The 17,987-nt window shown below is 46.7% G+C and overlaps 1 protein-coding gene across 2 annotated transcripts in view; it reads left to right on the plus strand.

Annotated features, from left to right (window-relative positions):
- Positions 1 to 691: 691 nt before the first annotated feature.
- The window catches only part of EIF4A3 (eukaryotic translation initiation factor 4A3), a 96,883-nt gene continuing 79,587 nt past the window's right edge, over positions 692 to 17,987 (plus strand). The window contains exon 1 of one of the 2 annotated variants that reach the window (XM_069235093.1): positions 692 to 961. In XM_069235093.1, coding sequence (XP_069091194.1) covers positions 793 to 961 — 169 coding nt within the window. In that variant the 5' untranslated portion in view covers positions 692 to 792. The remainder of the gene's footprint in view (positions 962 to 17,987) is intronic. The other variant, XM_069235092.1, reaches the window with a different exon arrangement.

Raw genomic sequence — 17,987 nt, forward strand, 5'->3', positions numbered from 1 at the left:
TAACTGTTCTAATTAATAATGTGTTTTTTCCGTCTTTGTTTAATCTAATCATCAGTAAGAGCTCATTAAGGCAGCTCCAAGAACACATCTTAAAGTGTTTTCTTCTTGTAATTACTGTTTTAAGTATGTACTCATAAGGGTCAAAAGTACCCGCTTTAGACGCGTTTACTAATTTTTGTACCGTCAGGGACATTAAAATAGAGCTGATACCGGTAAAAAAAAAAAAAACACTCAGCGACGTGGCAACCTTCTACGATACTGTGATTGAGGTACTGTATAGTTATTTTGTTGCAATTTGAGTCCCTTGTGTCCTTTGATGAATTTAGTGTTTACTGTTTAAGAACTGCATGCTGAAGGGAATAAGGGGAAGATAGACATGCATGTCACGGTCTTTAATCCCTAATGGCATTGAAACTTTCCTTCTCGGTAGCTAGGAAATGTTATGAGCCCGTAGAAAAAACACACATTTGATCTTGTCATTAGGTCTGTCTCGTAAGAACCGCAGTGGATTCCATATCCACTATTCTACCAACATGGCGCTCACGAACTGCGCTCTATATCGGGTCATGCAGAAGAACTAGCACTTCCAACCTTTATTAGATCGGTGGTTTTCATATTGCCAACTAGTGTTTGTCCTTTTTCTGTGTTTGTGTTGCAGGTGTCACGTGGAGAGGGTTTTACTTCACGCTAAAGCCCGTATTCAGGGTCACCGCGCATGCGCTGTCTACGTACGCTTTCTTTTACCCTCGCCGGTGCTCCGCTTGGGTCCGGACACACCACCGTCCCGCAGACATGTCGTCTCCCGCGGGCCTCACCTCCGCCAGTTCGGCTCGGAAGAGACTATTGAAAGACGAGGACATGACCAAGGTGGAGTTTGAGACCAGCGAGGAGGTGGACGTTACACCTACTTTCGACACCATGGGCCTGCGCGAGGACCTGCTGCGCGGCATCTACGCTTACGGTGCGAGGCTGGGAGACTATGGGGCCTTGGAGGGGGAGGGGAAGTGGTGTTTAGAAAACCCTTGAAGTTCGCATGACCCTTTTTTTGGGGGGGGGGGGGGGGGGGGGGGGGTAAGGAATGTTGACCGAGTCACATGGAGCTCTTGGGGATGGTGTGGTCATGGGCGAGAGTTATGTGGAATTTTGTTGGTTATTTGTGGAATTGGTGGATGACTTCTGGGTAGCGGCGATCAGTGGGGTTATAAAGATCTTACGGGTGTGATTTATTTTTATTTTTGGGAGAGTTGTGGGGGTCTGGACCTTTTTGAAAGAAAGGATACTCGCTTTGGGTGGTGTCAGCACCTTGAGTGTGATCTCTTAAGGGAACGACTGAGTTTTGCAAAACCTCTTAGTGTGGGGCTTGGTCAGAGCTGTTGGTGGAGTTTTTGAAAGTCGGAAGTACAGGCTGTTGGGGCTTGGAGTTTGGAAGCGCTTGATATTAGACAAGGCCAGGGTGACACACAAGTTAGTACTGGACAAGTGTTATTTATTGCAGGATTTCAGTAGGATCCTGTTAGTGAGGATATGTACGGGCGAGACGACAGCTTTGAGTTGCAAACATTTGAACCTGGTTATAGCTTGCGATATAATAACGATCTCTGCAGTTATTGATAATATCAGCCTTAGTGTGGCGCATTACAACAACTGGAAGGACATTCTGACGCCCCTTTAACCATTGGAAGGGAATCGAGGCGCCTTTTTCATACAATTCTGTCATTCTAATGTTGGAGCTCAAGGTGTCTGGTTTTTTGGTAAGTAGAATTGCTTGTTTTTGGTAAGTAAAGATTGGCGTCTCCAGTGGATTGTTGATTAGTTTCTATTTTGTTAATCTAAAAAAATATTGTATCCAATCCAGTAAAAATCAGCTCTTTAGTTTAAGCTACTTGCAAGGTTAATTTTTCTGAATATTTTGATATACTTGGGGTCAACAGTCGTCTGATTATTAATCTGTTGAGCAATACGGATTTCTAGTTGTAAGGCTTAAATACAGAATGCTGAGGCATGTTTAACTTGTCAGCCGTTCTAAGGTGCATGATCCTGTAAAGAGAAATGTGCCAAATATATCAGTTTGGTACTCTCTTGTGAAGTTGACGTTGTTAGGATGCCTAAACTGTTCTGTGTAGAGGCATAGCAAAATTAGTATGATTGCAATAGAATAAATTTATTGTTGGGTGTTCAGTGATCGCCACCTATGTGTGGAGGGTTTCTGAACTGTTTTGGATGCAAGTTAGAAGTTCTAACTTCTTTTGCTGGTCGATTGGCCTCTGGGGCTAAAGGGAAGAATGCAGAGAATATAAGTAGTCTAATTTCTGGAAATGTATATGTAGTAAGGTAGCCTCTTTCAAGCCTTGTTACCCCCACTTTTGGCCTGTTTGTGAGTATATGTCAGGGTGTTTTCACTGTCTCACTGGGATCCTGCTAGCCAGGGCCCAGTGCTCATAGTGAAAACCCTATGTTGTCAGTGTGTTTGATATGTCACTGGGATCCTGCTAGCCAGGACGCCAGTGCTCATAAGTTTGTGGCATGTATGTGTTCCCTGTGTCGTGCCTAACTGTATCACTGAGGCTCTGCTAACCAGAACCTCAGTGTTTATGCTCTCTCTCTGCTTTAAAATTGTCACTGCAGACTAGTGACTAATTTTACCAATTCTCATTGGCACACTGGAACACCCTTATAATTCTCTTGTATATGGTACCCAGGGTATTGGGGTTCCAGGAGATCCCTATGGGCTGCAGCATTTCTTTTGCCACCCATAGGGACAATTCTTACACAGGACTGCCACTGCAGCCTGAGTGAAATAACGTCCACGTTATTTCACAGCCATTTTTCACTGCACATAAGTACTTTTAAGTCACCTATATGTCTAACCCTCACTTGGTGAAGGTTAGGTGCCAAGTAACTTAGTGTGTGGGCACCCTGGCACTAGCCAAGGTGCTCCCACATTGTTCAGGGCAAATTCCCCGGATTTTGTGAGTGCGGGGACACCATTACACGCGTGCATTACATATAGGTTACTACCTATATGTAGCGTCACAATGGTAACTCCGAACATGGCCATGTACCATGTCTAGGATCATGGAATTGTCACCCCAATACCATTCTGGTATTGAGGGGACAATTCCATGCATCCCCGGGTCTCTAGCACAGAACCCGGGTACTGCCAAACTGCCTTTCTGGGGTCTCCACTGCAGCTGCTGCCAACCCCTCAGACAGGTTTCTGCCCCAGGGGCCTGGGCAGGCTGGTCCCAGAAAGGCAGAACAAAGGATTTCCCCTGAGAGAGGGTGTTATACTCTCTCCCTTTGGAAATAGGTGTGAAGGGCTGGGGAGGAGTAGCCTCCCCCAGCCTCTGGAAATGCTTTGATGGGCACAGATGGTGCCCATCTCTGCATAAGGCAGTCTACACCGGTTCGTGAAACTGGACAAAGGAAAGGGGAGTGACCACTTTCCTGACCAGCACCTCCCAGAGGAGGTACCCAGAGCTCCTCCAGTGTGTCCCAGACCTCTGACATCTTGGATTTAGAGGTGTTGGGGCACAATGGACAGCTCTGAGTGGCCAGTGCCAGCAGGTGACATCAGAGACCCCTCCTGATAGGTGCTTACCTCTCTTAGTAGCCAAGCCTCCTTTTTCAGTAGCCAAACCTCCTTTTTGGGCTATTTAGGGTCTCTCCTCTGGGCTATTTCTCAGATAACGAATGCAAGAGCTCACCAGAGTTCCTCTGCACTTCCCTCTTCGACTTCTGCCAAGGATCGACCGCTGACTGCTCCAGGACGCCTGCAAAACCGCAACAAAGTAGCAAGATGACTACCAGCAACATTGTAGCGCCTCATCCTGCCTGCTTTCTCAACTGTTTCCGGTGGTGCATGCTCTGAGGGCTGTCTGCCTTCACCCTGCACTGGAAGCCGAGAAGAAATCTCCTGTGGGTCGACGGAATCTTCCCCCTGCCAACGCAGGCACGAAACGTCTGCATCACCGGTCCTCTGGGTCCCCTCCCACCCTGACGAGCGTGGTCCATGGAACACAGGAGCTGGGTCCAAATGTCTCCCACATTCCAGTGTCCCTTCTGTCCAAATTTGGTGGAGGTAAGTCCTTGCCTCCCCACGCCAGATAGCAAACCTGTGTACTGCGTGATTTGCAGCTGCTCCGGCTTCTGTGCACTTTTCCAGGACTTACTTTGTGCACAGCCTAGCCTGGGTCCCCAGCACTCTGTTCTTCATTGCCCAACTCGCTGAGTTGGATTCCGACGTTGTGGGACCCTCCTTTGTGACTCTGAGTCGACCGCTGTCCTCAGGTCTTCTAAGTGCCTGTTCCAGTACTTCTGCGGGTGCTGCCTGCTTCTGCGGGGCCTCTCTGAGTTGCTGAGCGCCCCTCTGTCTCCTCCTCCAAGGGGTGACATCCTGGTGCTTCCTGGTCCCCAGCAGCACCCAAAATCCTCAACCGCGACTCTTGCAGCTAGCAAGGCTTGTTTGCGGTATTTCTGCGTGGAAACACTCCTGCATCCTCCAGCACGCCGTGGGACATCTTCTGACCAAAGGAAAAGTTCCTGGCACCTTCCGTTGCAGAATCTTCGGCTTCTTCTACCCGGAGGCAGCCCTTTTGCACCTTCATCCGGGGTTTAGTGGGCTCCTGCCCACCCTGGGCACTTGTGTGACTCTTGGACTTGGTCCCCTTCCTTTACAGGTCCTCAGGTCCAGGAATCTGTCTTCAGTGCTTTGGTAGAAGTTGTGGTTCTTTCAGAATCCCCTATCTCGACTATACTGTCTTTCTGGGGTAGTAGGGTAACTTTACTCCTACTTTTCAGGGTCTGGGTGGAGTATTTTGGACACCCTTACTGTTTTCTCACAGTCCCAGCGACCCTCTACAACTTCCCATAGGCCTAGGGTCCATTCGTGATTCGCATTCCATTTTTGGAGTATATGGTTTGTGTTGCCCCTAGGCCTATGTCTACCTATTGCGTTCTATTGTGATTCTACATTGTTTGCACTACTTTTCTTACTGTTACTTACCTGTTTTGGGTTTGTGTCATATAATTTGTGTATATTACTTACCTCCTACGTGAGGGTATCCTCTGAGATACTTTTGGCATATTGTCACTAAAATAAAGTACCTTTATTTTTAGTAACTCTGAGTATTGTGTTTCCTTATGATATTGTGCTATATGATATAAGTGGTATAGTAGGAGCTTTGCATGTCTCCTAGTTCAGCCTAAGCTGCTTTGCCGTAGCTACCTCTAACAGCCTAAGCTGCTAGAAACACCTCTATTCTACTAATAAGGAATGACTGGACCTGGCACAAGGTGTAAGTACCACAAGGTACCCACTATAAGCCAGGCCAGCCTCCTACAGTATATCACTGCAGCAATTAGTCACCACAAAGCATGAAACAAAGGTAAGTTACCAGCCATTTCATCCTAGGACTGGCACTGATGCAGAGAATGTGAGAATGAGATGTTCCCCATTACTGTTCTACAGGGGACATTATGCCATTTATAATGTTTATACATCTTTTATGGCAGCTATGATCAAGTCTTATTTCTCTATTTTTATGCATATGCCACTGACAACCAGTCTGGCACTCGAGCAGATGCTTCTGTTTTTGTTTCTTTACAGTCTGGTAATCGGATGGCCACAGCACCTTAAAACTCAACTTCAATGAAACGGTGGTTGTAGTTCAAGGTGCTCCTTTCCACTAACCTTTTTCTGGACCTTGGTGGCCAACTAACATAGGCCAGTTATTCTCCAGAGTCTCTACCTCTTGCAGTCAAGGAGTGCAGCTACACTGTTCGATTTTCCTCCACCAAACAAGGTTGCTTCAGTCTGCTGTAATTTTCCAAGAACTCTTTAAAAAAAAAAATAATAATAATAAACCTTAATTTCGAAGGTCTCGTCTTAATTGTTAGAGCCACAATTTCTACCCAGCTGGACTATGGCAACGTCATGAATATGGGTTTGCCAAAATATCTGCACAGCAGTTTCAAAGTCCAGAATGCTGCAAACATATCTCATTTTGGGTCTAAGGAAACTTGGTCCCAGGCCATTGTCAGACTGAACAGGCTAAATATGCCTAATAGGGTCACTTTTAAACCACAGTGCCTAAAGCAGGGGTCTCCAATGCATAGATCACCAGTACCTTGGAAGTAGCTCTCTGAAGCCCAGTACATAATTCAGAGGGTATCCGTATTGAAAAAGGCAGCACTACACCTTGTATCTTTTTGGTGATCGCTAGCCAAATCAATAGCAGGGAGGCATCTTTACTCACAAAAGACACTGTGACACCCTGCAGTATCTGCAGCATGACCGACTGTGTCAACTTTCAATTTAGCAAAGTCACATGGAGAATAGTCATTTTGTAAGCCTTTTCCTATCAGTCCTACAGTTTCTGTGAAAAGTGGACCAAAAAGCTGATAACAGTAGCCAGATACCAGTCACCAGAGTGTGGGAATGCCAGAGATGTTGGCTAAGGTGTGAAACCGTACATTAGCAAACCTGCAGTCAAGTAGATCAAAGCCTGAATTGAGTGGAGACATGTAATGGCTTTGTTTGTTTCAGATGGTCTGGCAGTCCCACACTTTAGTGACTAGAGTCTGGCTATTGCTAGCAGGTTTGCTTTTGGTCCACTGTGTATCCGGTGCCCTGGATATAAGTGTTTAACCGGTTCTGTGCCTTGGACGAGATGATCTCGTCTAAGGCTACAGTTCCCCTGTGCCCCCGTGCACCCCCCTTCCCCCCCCCCCCCCCCCCCCCCCCCAAGTCGGGATGGAAGGGGAAGACCTTCCCCTTCCACCCCCCCCCCCCCCTGTGACGTCTGAGCGCGCGCTGATTAGTCACAGGGGCCTCCCTAGTCGCGCTGGAAGCTCTGCTTCCAGCGCGATTGAAAAAGAAATGCAAAAGCATTTCTTTTTCAATCACTTGGGAGGCCCGGAGGGGCTTCAAAGGGAAGGAAAAGTATTTCCTTCCCTTTGAAGTCCCTCCGAGGGTTTCAAAAGCCGGATTGCTTGCAATCCGGCTTTTGAAACCCCACTAGACACCAGGGATTTTTTTTTTTTATTGAAACTGACAAAAGGGAGCGACCCCTTGGGCAAGGGTCGCTCCCAGGGGGGGGGGGGGGCATTTTTTTGAGAAGGCCTTTTCTGCCCCCCCCGGGGGCAGAAACCTTTAGGCACCAGGGACCATTTTGTTTTTTTTGTAATTTTTTTTTTATGTTTCATTTCTTTTTTTTTTTTTTTGGTGGGGAGCGACCCCTTAGGCAAGGGTCGCTCCCCTTGGGGGGCAGAAACCACTAGACACCAGGGAGTTTTTTCTTTGCGTGAATTTCACGCAAAGGGAGTGACCCCTTAGGCAAGGGTCGCTCCCTTGGGGGGAGGGCAATTTATTTTAGGCCATTTCTGCCCCCCAGGGGGGGCAGAACCCTCTAGTCGCCAGGGCAATTTTTTTTTTTTGTGTTTATTTTATTTTATTTTTTTTTTCTTTTTTTAGAGATGGGGAGCGACCCATCAGGCAAGGGTCGCTCCCCTGGGGGGCAAATTGTATTTAGACCATTTCTGCCCCCCTGGGGGCAGATTGGCCGATTTTAGGTCAATCTGCCCCCAAGGGGGCAGAAACCACTAGGCACCGGGGATTTGTTTTTTGGCACCAATGTCACGCAGGGGGAGCGACCCCGTAGGCAAGGGTCGCTCCCGGGGGGGAGGAGTTGGGGGGGCAATTTTTTTTTCAGGCCATTTCTGCCCCCCCGGGGGCACATCGGCCTATTATTAGGCCGAATTGCCCCCGGGGGGGGGGGCAGAACCCTATAGGCGCCAGGGCAATTTTTTTATTTTTGTTTCTTTTTTCAGAGATGGGGAGCGACCCATCAGGCAAAGGTCGCTCCCCTGGGGGGCAAATTGTATTTAGGCCATTTCTGCCCCCCCTTGGGGGCAGATTGGCCGATTTTAGGTCAATCTGCCCCCAAGGGGGCAGAAACCACTAGGCACCTGGGATTTGTTTTTTGGCGCCAATGTCATGCAGGGGGAGCGACCCCGTAGGCAGGGGTTGTTCCCGGGCAGGGGGGGCTTGGGGGGGTCAAATTTATTTTAGGGCATTTCTGCCCCCACCCCCCCCCTGGGGCCGGCTGAGCTAGAGGCCAAACTCCACAGGTAGGCACTTTGCAAAAAGCACCTCTGTTTTCTGTGAAAAAATATGTTCTGTCCACGTTGTGTTTTGGGCCATTTCCTTTCGTGGGCGCTAGGCCTACCCACAGAAGTGAGGTACCATTTTTATCGAGAGACTTAGGGGAATGCTGGGTGGAAGGAAATTTGTGGCTCCTCTCAGATTCCAGAACTTTCTGCCACAGAAATGTGAGGAACATGTGTTTTTTTAGCCAAATTTTGAGGTTTGCAAAGGATTCTGGGTAACAGAACCTGGTCCGAGCCCCGCAAGTCACCCCATCTTGGATTCCCCTATCTCTCTAGTTTTCAGAAATGCACAGGTTTGGTAGGTTTCCCTAGGTGCCGGCTGAGCTAGAGGCCAAAATCTACAGGTAGGCACTTCGCAAAAAACACCTCTGTTTTCTTCCAAAATTTTGGATGTGTCCACGTTGCGCTTTGGGGTGTTTCCTGTCGCGGGCGCTAGGCCTACCCACACAAGTGAGGTATCATTTTTATCGGGAGACTTGGGGGACCGCTGGGTGGAAGGAAATTTGTGGCTCCTCTCAGATTCCTGAACTTTCTGCCACAGAAATGTGAGGAACATGTGTTTTTTTAGCCACATTTGGAGGTTTGCAAAGGATTCTGGGTAACAGAACCTGGTCCGAGCCCCGCAAGTCACCCCTCCTTGGATTCCCCTAGGTCTCTAGTTTTCAGAAAAAGGTTTGGTAGGTTTCCCTAGGTGCCTGCTGAGCTACAGGCCAAAATCTACAGGTAGGCACTTTGCAAAAAACACCTCTGTTTTCTTCCAAAATTTTGGATGTGTCCACGTTGCGCTTTGGGGTGTTTCCTGTCGCGGGCGCTAGGCCTACCCACGCAAGTGAGGTATCATTTTTATCGGGAGACTTGGGGGAACGCTGGGTGGCAGGAAATTCGTAGCTCCTCCCAGATTCCAGAACTTTCTGCCACAGAAATGTGAGGAACATGTGTTTTTTTAGCCAAATTTTGAGGTTTGCAAAGGATTCTGGGTAACAGAACCTGGTCCGAGCCCCGCAAGTCACCCCATCTTGGATTCCCCTAGGTCTCTAGTTTTCAGAAATGCACAGGTTTGGTAGGTTTCCCTAGGTGCCGGCTGAGCTAGAGGCCAAAATCTACAGGTAGGCACTTCGCAAAAAACACCTCTGCTTTCTTTCAAAAAAATGGGATGTGTCCACGTTGCGTTTTGGGGCGTTTCCTGTCGCGGGCGCTAGGCCAACCCACACAAGTGAGGTATCATTTTTATCGGGAGACTTGGGGGAACATAGATTAGTAAAACAAGTGCTATTGCCCCTTGTCTTTCTCTACATTTTTTCCTTCCAAATATAGGAGAGTGTGTAAAAAAGACATCTATTTGAGAAATTCCCTATAATTCACATGCTAGTATGGTCACCCCGGAATTCAGAGATGTGCAAATAACCACTGCTCCTCAGCACCTTATCTTGTGCCCTTTTTGGAAATGCAAAGGTTTTCTTGATAGCAATTTTTGACTCTTTATATTTCAGCAAATGAATTGCTGTATACCCGGTATAGAATGAAAACGCACTGCAGGGTGCAGCTCATTTATTGGCTCTGGGTTCCTCGGGTTCTTGATGAACCTACAAGCCCTATATATCCCCGCAACCAGAGGAGTCCAGCAGACGTAACAGTATATTGCTTTCCATAATCTGACATTGCAGGGAAAAGTTACAGAGTAAAACGTAGAGAAAAATTGATGTTTTTTTCACCTCAATTTCAATATTTTTCTTTTTCAGCTGTTATTTTCTGTAGGAAACCCTTGTAGGATCTACACAAATGACCCCTTGCTGAATTCAGAATTTTGTCTACTTTTCAGAAATGGTTAGGTTTCTGGGATCCAGCATTGGTTTCATGCCCATTCCTGTCACTGACTGGAAGGAGGCTGAAAGCACAAAAAATTGCAAAAATGGGGTATGCCCCAGTAAAATGCCAAAATTGTGTTGAAAAATTGGGTTTTCTGATTCAAGTCTGCCTGTTCCTGAAAGCTAGGAAGCTGCTGAGTTTAGCACTGCAAACCCTTTGTTGATGCCATTTTCAGGGGGAAATCCACAAGCCTTCTTCTGCAGCTACTTTTTCCAATTTTTTTGAAAAAAACGTAATTTTCACTGTATTTTGGCCAATTTCTTGGCCTCCTTCTAGGGAACCCACAAAGTCTGGGTACCTCTAGAATCCCTAGGATGTTGGAAAAAAAGGACGCAAATTTGGCTTGGTTAGCTTATGTGGACAAAAAGTTATGAGGGCCTAAGCGCGAACTGCCCCAAATAGGCAAAAAAAAAGGCCTGGCACAGGAGGGGGAAAAGGCCTGGCAGCGAAGGGGTTAAAGTGTGAGACAATTGTTTCTATTTCTAACATGATGTAGGCATTGACATAGTAAATTGTACATCTTGAGATATCCATTGCCTTATCATAGCCTAATAGCACCCATCTTTGCCATTCTGTGTAACCCCGGCAGGTGGGACAGCATCTGTGTGAAGCATTTGTACAAGGGAGTTTACAAGTTGACAGTTGAAAAACATGCACGATATCTGATTTAACTGGCAAAATTGTTACTTTTTCCCCGAGGAAAGGCAAGATTTTCTTTGTTTGTGAACCCAAAATTGAACGTGCGTATTTTCTAGAAAACCATGCAATGAGAAATTAATACGCCAGTGTTCGAAAGCAAATTATAATTGAAAATCCGAAACATAATTAAGCTGCTCTTCGAATGATAGTTGTTTCTGAGTTGTGGAGTTTCATAAATTTTTGTATTTCCTTTGTGCCACTGGGATATTGCTGCTGTGGTTGTATTGTCGTTAGTTTTGTGGCTGAATTTTATTTGTACAAAGACTTTCCTGAACATGTTTTTATTGAGCTTTCTAAAATGTATCTGTCACCACAACAGTGCACATCATGAGCTTGGTGCAACAGCAGATGTAATAGAACAAGGTATAGGATGTTCATCTGTCCGAGCCAGGGGGGTGCGCCTAAGTGGCACAGGCAAGTGTGTGCACATAGTCACGGGAGAAAAGAGAGCAACAAGTCAGGGGTAAGCAGTTAAAAACAAAAGGCACACAACTAATGCACAAAGGTGAGTGGTCCCTCACAACACATACATGGGGCAACATCATTGTTAAAGAAAAAATTATTATACTAGTAGAGCGGCTATATTGCAGGTGAGCTTCTGATGTTGGGGAAGGGAGGAGAATGTGGAGGATAAGGAAGGCAGTGGGCTAGGGTTTTAACAGATGACTAGCAGAGTGACGCAATAGGCGAGACTGTGGTGGCGGTCAACAGGTCAAGGGCACCAGTCAGGAAGGCAGGTTCTGCATTGGGGTTGGCTGGTTAGGGATGTGAGAGGTGGTTGTCCTGGATTGGCATCCCATTGATGTGAGAATGGATATTTCTGAAGGCCCTGTAGTCCTTCTGGCTTCAAGGCCGTGCCCTCTGCCACCACCCACATCTCCACCGATCCGGCCCAGGCACACGTGATCCCTCGCTTTGCTGAGAGAAATGCCAGGTCAAGAAACCTGGCGACTGCCCTGTTGTGTGTTTTTTTTTTTTTTTCTTCACCCCCAAAAATTTGTACCCGAGTAAGGGTGCTCGCATTCACCGCAGGTGTTCAACGACGGAATCCCAGTAGTGCGAGAGAGGCAGTTGGTAATAGCTAGTAATCAGTCAGTTGAGGGCATGATCAAAACATGTTCAAAGTTCGCAACCTCACACAAGCAGCAGGGGCAGGAGGTGTCAGTGCGAGAAAGAACCGGTTAAACTGTTCGGGAGTGAGATACGCACTGTGCAAAATATGGGGCTGTATTAGATTGAATTGAGCATTCCTGGAGACATTGGCAGGGCCATCCAAGATTGTGGCCTACTCCGCTTCGCTGGACACACTGCTCAGGTCATCCCACCACAGATCATTAAGCATCAGAAGGGCAGGCGGGTATGTTCGCGCAGTGCTTTGGTGAGCCACGTGACCAAGTGACTCCCCTTGCCCAGTATGTGTAGGTTTTGGAGGACCTGATGCAGTCTTGGTTTGGGCTGCAGTGCTCCCCGCGTGACCGAAAGATATCTAAGTTATATATAAGGAATTGTCCGGGGGAGGAGTGTTGTGGCAGTGTGGATGCTCAGCTCCATGAACAGAGCAAGTGCAGTCACAGACCCATACAGTCAGTCACTCACACACACAGCCACTCGCACACCTACTCATAGACCCACAAAACCACGACCACACCCAGTCACAGAGCTGCACAACCATCTACACATCGACTATCACACCCATACAACTACTCGCACACCCACTCACAGAGTCACTCATACAACCTCAAAACACTCACACACCCAGTTAGCTACTCACATACCGCCTCATACACTCACACACCCACTTACACACCCATACAGCCACACACTCACTCACAGACCCACAGCTTGGGGTTGGCTGCATTTGGGGGATGGGGCATTGGTCGCAGGGCCGGTTTGCAGCTGCTGATAACCTCCTGCAGTGCAAGGCGGTGGTTCGATTAATGTATGGTAATTAAATATTACTTGATGTTTAAAAAAAAAAAAAAAAAAAACCTTAGAAATTTAGTAAAAAACAAACAAACAATGGTTAGTTGAGTTCAAATTTTACACACACACACCCATAGAAATTCAGCAGTTAGTTGCACTTATTTCAAATAGCTCTTTCCCCAAGGTAACTATAACTGGTCACTGCTAATTACTCATGTATTACATCAGTCATGACATCATAGATAATCACTGCAACATTTGCATTAAAATTGGTGAGGGTGGGAATTAGTTACTAGGCACAAGTTATAGTTTCTTGAGATAATTAGAACTGTAACTGCTGAGTTTCTATGGTTGTGTGGAAAGTGAGGAGTGCTGCATGATTCCTTCCCCCGGACCTTAAAAAGGCCCTGGGCTCACCATCCCCCCCAGGGCCATTAGTTTAATTAAAAGGCAGGGGGCTCTTGGAACCCATCACTTGCATACAGTAGTTTCCCCGTGCTCAAGCATGAGCAGGAAATGTGTTTGCTCCCGTCTGGTGGGAGCGTTTTTAGGTTTCACCTGTACGGCGCTTGTGTGTTGTGCTTGCAGAGTCTTTTGTGTAAAAAAAAAAAAATCTTAAAATGGGCTTCAAACCCGCCGCTTACTTACCATTGGCTTAGTCCAACGTCACTCTAATATACCAGCTTCTGATTGGACAACGGATCTGCTTTGACTTCCTGCTCTGCTTTGCTGACCATGCTGTTGTATGGCGTCTGGACAAGATACAGCTTCCGGTCACTGCCAGTGGTTACTGGCCAGTGACTTTCTGTAAAGCTACTCGTTGTTTTGCAGGGTTTTATTATTATTATTTTTTTTCTTCCTTCTTTTTTCCGTTACTACCAGCACTCAGTAGGCTACATTTGTTTTCTAGGCACGGGTGGATGCGGTAATTTGCCCATAAAAACTGGCTTTTAAGCCAATGCCCCAACCTGGTTCCTCAGTTCCAAAGTCAGAACAACACTTGTAGTAGAAAGATAACTTATACCTCTGCACATGCAGTGAACAGATATTTTTTCAGCTGTGCGCACGCGCCTCATGCCTTAAGTTTTCTCCGTCATGTTTGAGAACTGCAATCTAATCACAGCTCTGGTGGCAGAGTGTGATTAAGGAACTTCATAGAGGGCATAAACAGGGTGTTGTGATAGCCGCCCTGCTCTCTGGAAGCATCTGGACTCTGCTGGGAGCTTTGGTGGGGCTGAGCTGCAGACACAAAGCTCTGAGGCGAAAGCAGCAAGTGTGCCCTAGCAGATGACCCGCAAGTCATGGGACAGAACTCCTCTTACAACACAAACTGTAAGGGGCAAGCACCTGTGCCCCAGAGGAATTGGGGTGCATATGGTTGTCAAGGAGAAAAGCTTTGCCAGAATGCACTTTTTTAAAATTATAAGTGACACTCCTGCTTCTAAAGAGTGCCCTACCTCGCGCATGGCCTCATCTTCCTGTTTATGACGATGGAATGTGGATAAGAATTTGGAAGGAATGCTATTATAGACTACAGAAGTAGATCTACTCTGTGACCAAACCTCTAGCCTCCTTCTCCCCCCCCCCCCCCCCCCCCCCCCTTTTCCCCATGCACTCTGCCCTCCTCTGGCTCACTCGCAGGGTTAATGCACACTGAACTTAGCTTAAATGGGAACATAATCACTATGAAGCGGTCACCGCTGGCTGCCTCATAGTGCTTTTAAAAAAAACTTTAAGCCATGTTTCACTTGCCCTGCTGTGCTGCATTTCTAAAATAACATTGACAAAGCCAATAGGCCTTGCATAGGGAAAACCTGTTGGCTTTACCAATGCTTGTTAAATCTCCTACCAAATGTGAGCATACACTGTCTGTCTGCTTCCAGTCGGTGAGAGATTTGAAAACGCCCCCTCCAGCTGGGAGCAGACTTGTGTTCTTTTTCCCTGCCCACGCTGATGTGTACAGGGAAGCAAAACAAGTATTGCTCCCTACAGGCTTGGCCTGCAGAGGCCCTGTCGCACCCCCAAAGTGCGCTTAGTGGGCACCTCAGGGGTTGGGAGTCGCAGCAGGTTTGGAGGTCACCTGGGGGTTTGGCTCCAGGGCCTGATGGCAGGCGAAGCTGTGTAGCCAACCCCCAGATGTGGACAGCGGAAGGCAGTTTGCAACTTGGGAGTGACTGCCTGTGGGGAGGTGCATGCAGGGCTGGCTTTAAGCCAGGCCTAGTGGACGATCTCATGCCACACACGACCACGCTTGACCTAAAAGGGCATTTCCTATGGAAACACGATATAACTATCTGGTGGCGAAAACCACTGGGTAGTATTAAAAAATATATATTTTTTTTCCTTCATGCTATTGTATTAGTTAAAATATGGCAACATACATATTGGGTGGTCAGTACGTGCGGCTGCAGTCTTCCAAAGTCATGAATAGCTCAGGGCTATTTTAATTATTAAGAAGTAGATTTCATTAGAAAAAGATTGGAGAACCTTGGCGTAGACCAACAGAGTTTAGACGCCCACCCACACGCTTTCCTGTTCTTGACTCATTTGTACCCAGTGCACTGTACACATTTTATTGCTATTGCCGGACATCACAGCATATTGCAAGGGGGTCTTGGGTGCAGAACACACCTCCTTGTAGTCTTGCAGCTTTTGCTATTTTATGCAGTGCAAACTGAAATTGCTAGTCTCCTAGTTGTATACCGTTGCTAAGGCACACATGCGAGTTCAGATTTACAACTTTTTCATGTGTGGCTTTTTATTAAGGAGAATGGGTCCAAAATGTTCTCTGTATAGTAGAACAAGGTACGTTGGACATGCTGTGCCATAATCATGCTTACCCTCTGTGGGTATCCCATTTGTACTCTGTACTCAGACCAGCACTCTGTTTAATAATCTGCTGACCCATCCGTACTATTATCCTACTTTCGCAGCTCTGACCAGAGCTCCGATAGGAGGGTTGGGCCGACAGGGGGAACCAGGAGCAGCTTCATAACCAGATATGTGCCAAAGGACACTGCCTGCCGCTGATGTCCAAAAAGCACATCGGCGCTCATTCCTTCTCTAGCCTAATTTGGAAGCTCTCCCACTGTGTTTTTTTTTTTTTTCCCCACATTGCAATCAATAAATGCTTCATAATAAAGCAACATCAGAAAACCACAATCCCTTCACAAAACAAAAAGCTCAAAGTGCTCATCAAGTGTGCAGTCTCAAACAGTGTCTTCCGACCCCCAAAAAGGCTTGTGTAAATTGTAGATGTACACATCTTCTCCTACTGGCTACATGATAATTACCGTTCGTTGACGGTATTTGTGGGATGCTGGCTCATTCTCTTCAGAATGGATTTGTCCCCAAGTGTAGCACCTCTCTGAATAGGAGATTATTTTTCTTTAACTTCAGTGCATTTCCCTGCATTCAGGAGCCATAGCGATCAATTTGGAGAAAGTGTTTGACATGGTCAGTTTAAATACCTATAGCAGTCCGCCAGCGTATGGGTTTTGGTAGAGACCTGCTCCTCATTCTTCTCCACTCTAAACCAACAGCAAGGGTTTGTCCAGGCCATATCGTATCAAATTTATATGGGCCCCTGGAAGGTGGGCAGGGGTGTGGAATTTATTAAATATCTACTTGTCCAGGGGACAGGTTGCTTCTCAAATCTACTTGTCCTGTAAAAAGATCTACTTGTCCCTTTGGTGCCATGTAGTGTGGCGACAAATTATGGCAGCAATTAATAGCCTCTCTGATTATGCCAGGGCTACTACCATAGTAGGGCTTGAATACTTGGAGTTTCAATCCCTACTGTAGAAATTTCCTTATTTTGCCACCTTTCTGCAGATCTGCATACTGGGGCTGGAGGAAGCAGTAAGCAATAGTTAAAGGGCTGGAATGCCTTTGAGTCTGCAAACCTACTAACCTGCATGTTTTAAATATTTTTACCAGCTTCTCTCTAATATTTTCCCATAATAAGAAAGGTTGGACATTTACTCCTGACAATGGCAGAATTAGAACTTCTTCCAGGGTTGGGAAGAAAGTGGCTGGAGGGAAAATGAACTTGCAAATGCTCAATCGATTTTCACATGAGCAAATCTACACATCGTATTTACCCACGCTAAAATACAGTTCACAAATATTTTATAGGGGTTCGACATATACCATGGGTGCACTTTTGTGACTTTCTTTAAGAATTTGGGGCCACAAGTAGGTAGGTTCAGATTTGTGACCTGCAAATTGCGAGTCGCAAATCCGAATGTAGGATGGTGTCCTTGACACCAACTGTGATTCGCAAGGGCTTCGCAAATGCCCACATCATGAATAATCATGAGGTGGGTCGCAATTTGCGACCCCCCTCACGAATGGTGGCCTGCTGGAGACAGCAGACCACCATGTCTGTGACTGCTTTTCAATAAAGCAGGTTTTTTTTGTAATGCAGCCCGTTTTCCTTAAAGGAAAACGAGATGCATAACAAAAACGAAAAATTAAACGTTTTCGTTTCATTTTTTCAGAGCAGGCAGTGGTCCACAGGACCACTGCTTGCTCTGAAAAAATGTTTACAGTGACATTCACAATGGGAAAGGGGTCCCATGGGGATCCCTTCCCTTTTGCGAAAGTGTTAGCACCCATTTGAAATGGGTGCAAACTGCGATTGGTTTGCGCCCGCGTTCGCAGTCACAAAACAATCCTACATTGCACTGCGAGTTGCAATTAGGAAGGGAACACCCCTTACTAATTGCGAGTAGCAAACCCGTTTTGTGATTCGGTAACCAGGTTACTGAATCGCAAAACTGGGTTTGTGCATCGCAATGTGCTTTTTGCACGTCGCAAACAGCGAAAGTCGCTGTTTGCGACATGCAAAAAGCTACCTACATGTGGGTCTTGGTCCCTAATTAGGTCTGGTGTTAACAAAGACATTTTGTTTTTATTAAACTTCTATTTCTCTCTCTTTCGGCTGGCTTTACTGTGAGTGATCGCATTCTGCTCTTCCAGAAGGAGCATATTGCCACACAAAGTAGTTTTGTTCAGTGTCAGGAACTACAGTGGCAATCAGTGACGTAACGAAACTGGAGGGTGCCCCTTTGCAAAGAACATGGAGGAGCCCCCTCTCCAGACTCACTCAGGGCAGGTGCTGTGCTGACGGGGCCCCCTGGAGGGCGGCTGCGGGGCCTTTGTTATGCCGCTGGTGGCAACGTGTGCTTTAAGAGTTCAAAACTTTTTGGGGGGGTTTTGCCAATGTTTGTTACAATGTTGAGGGCCTGGTAGCTCCCACAACAATAAAGTGTTACAAAAGCCATGTCAAAACAAGACACGCATTGATGAAACTAAAAGACTTATAA

Source organism: Pleurodeles waltl, chromosome 5 (genome assembly GCF_031143425.1).
Source record: "Pleurodeles waltl isolate 20211129_DDA chromosome 5, aPleWal1.hap1.20221129, whole genome shotgun sequence".
NCBI classification, from domain to species: domain Eukaryota; kingdom Metazoa; phylum Chordata; class Amphibia; order Caudata; family Salamandridae; genus Pleurodeles; species Pleurodeles waltl.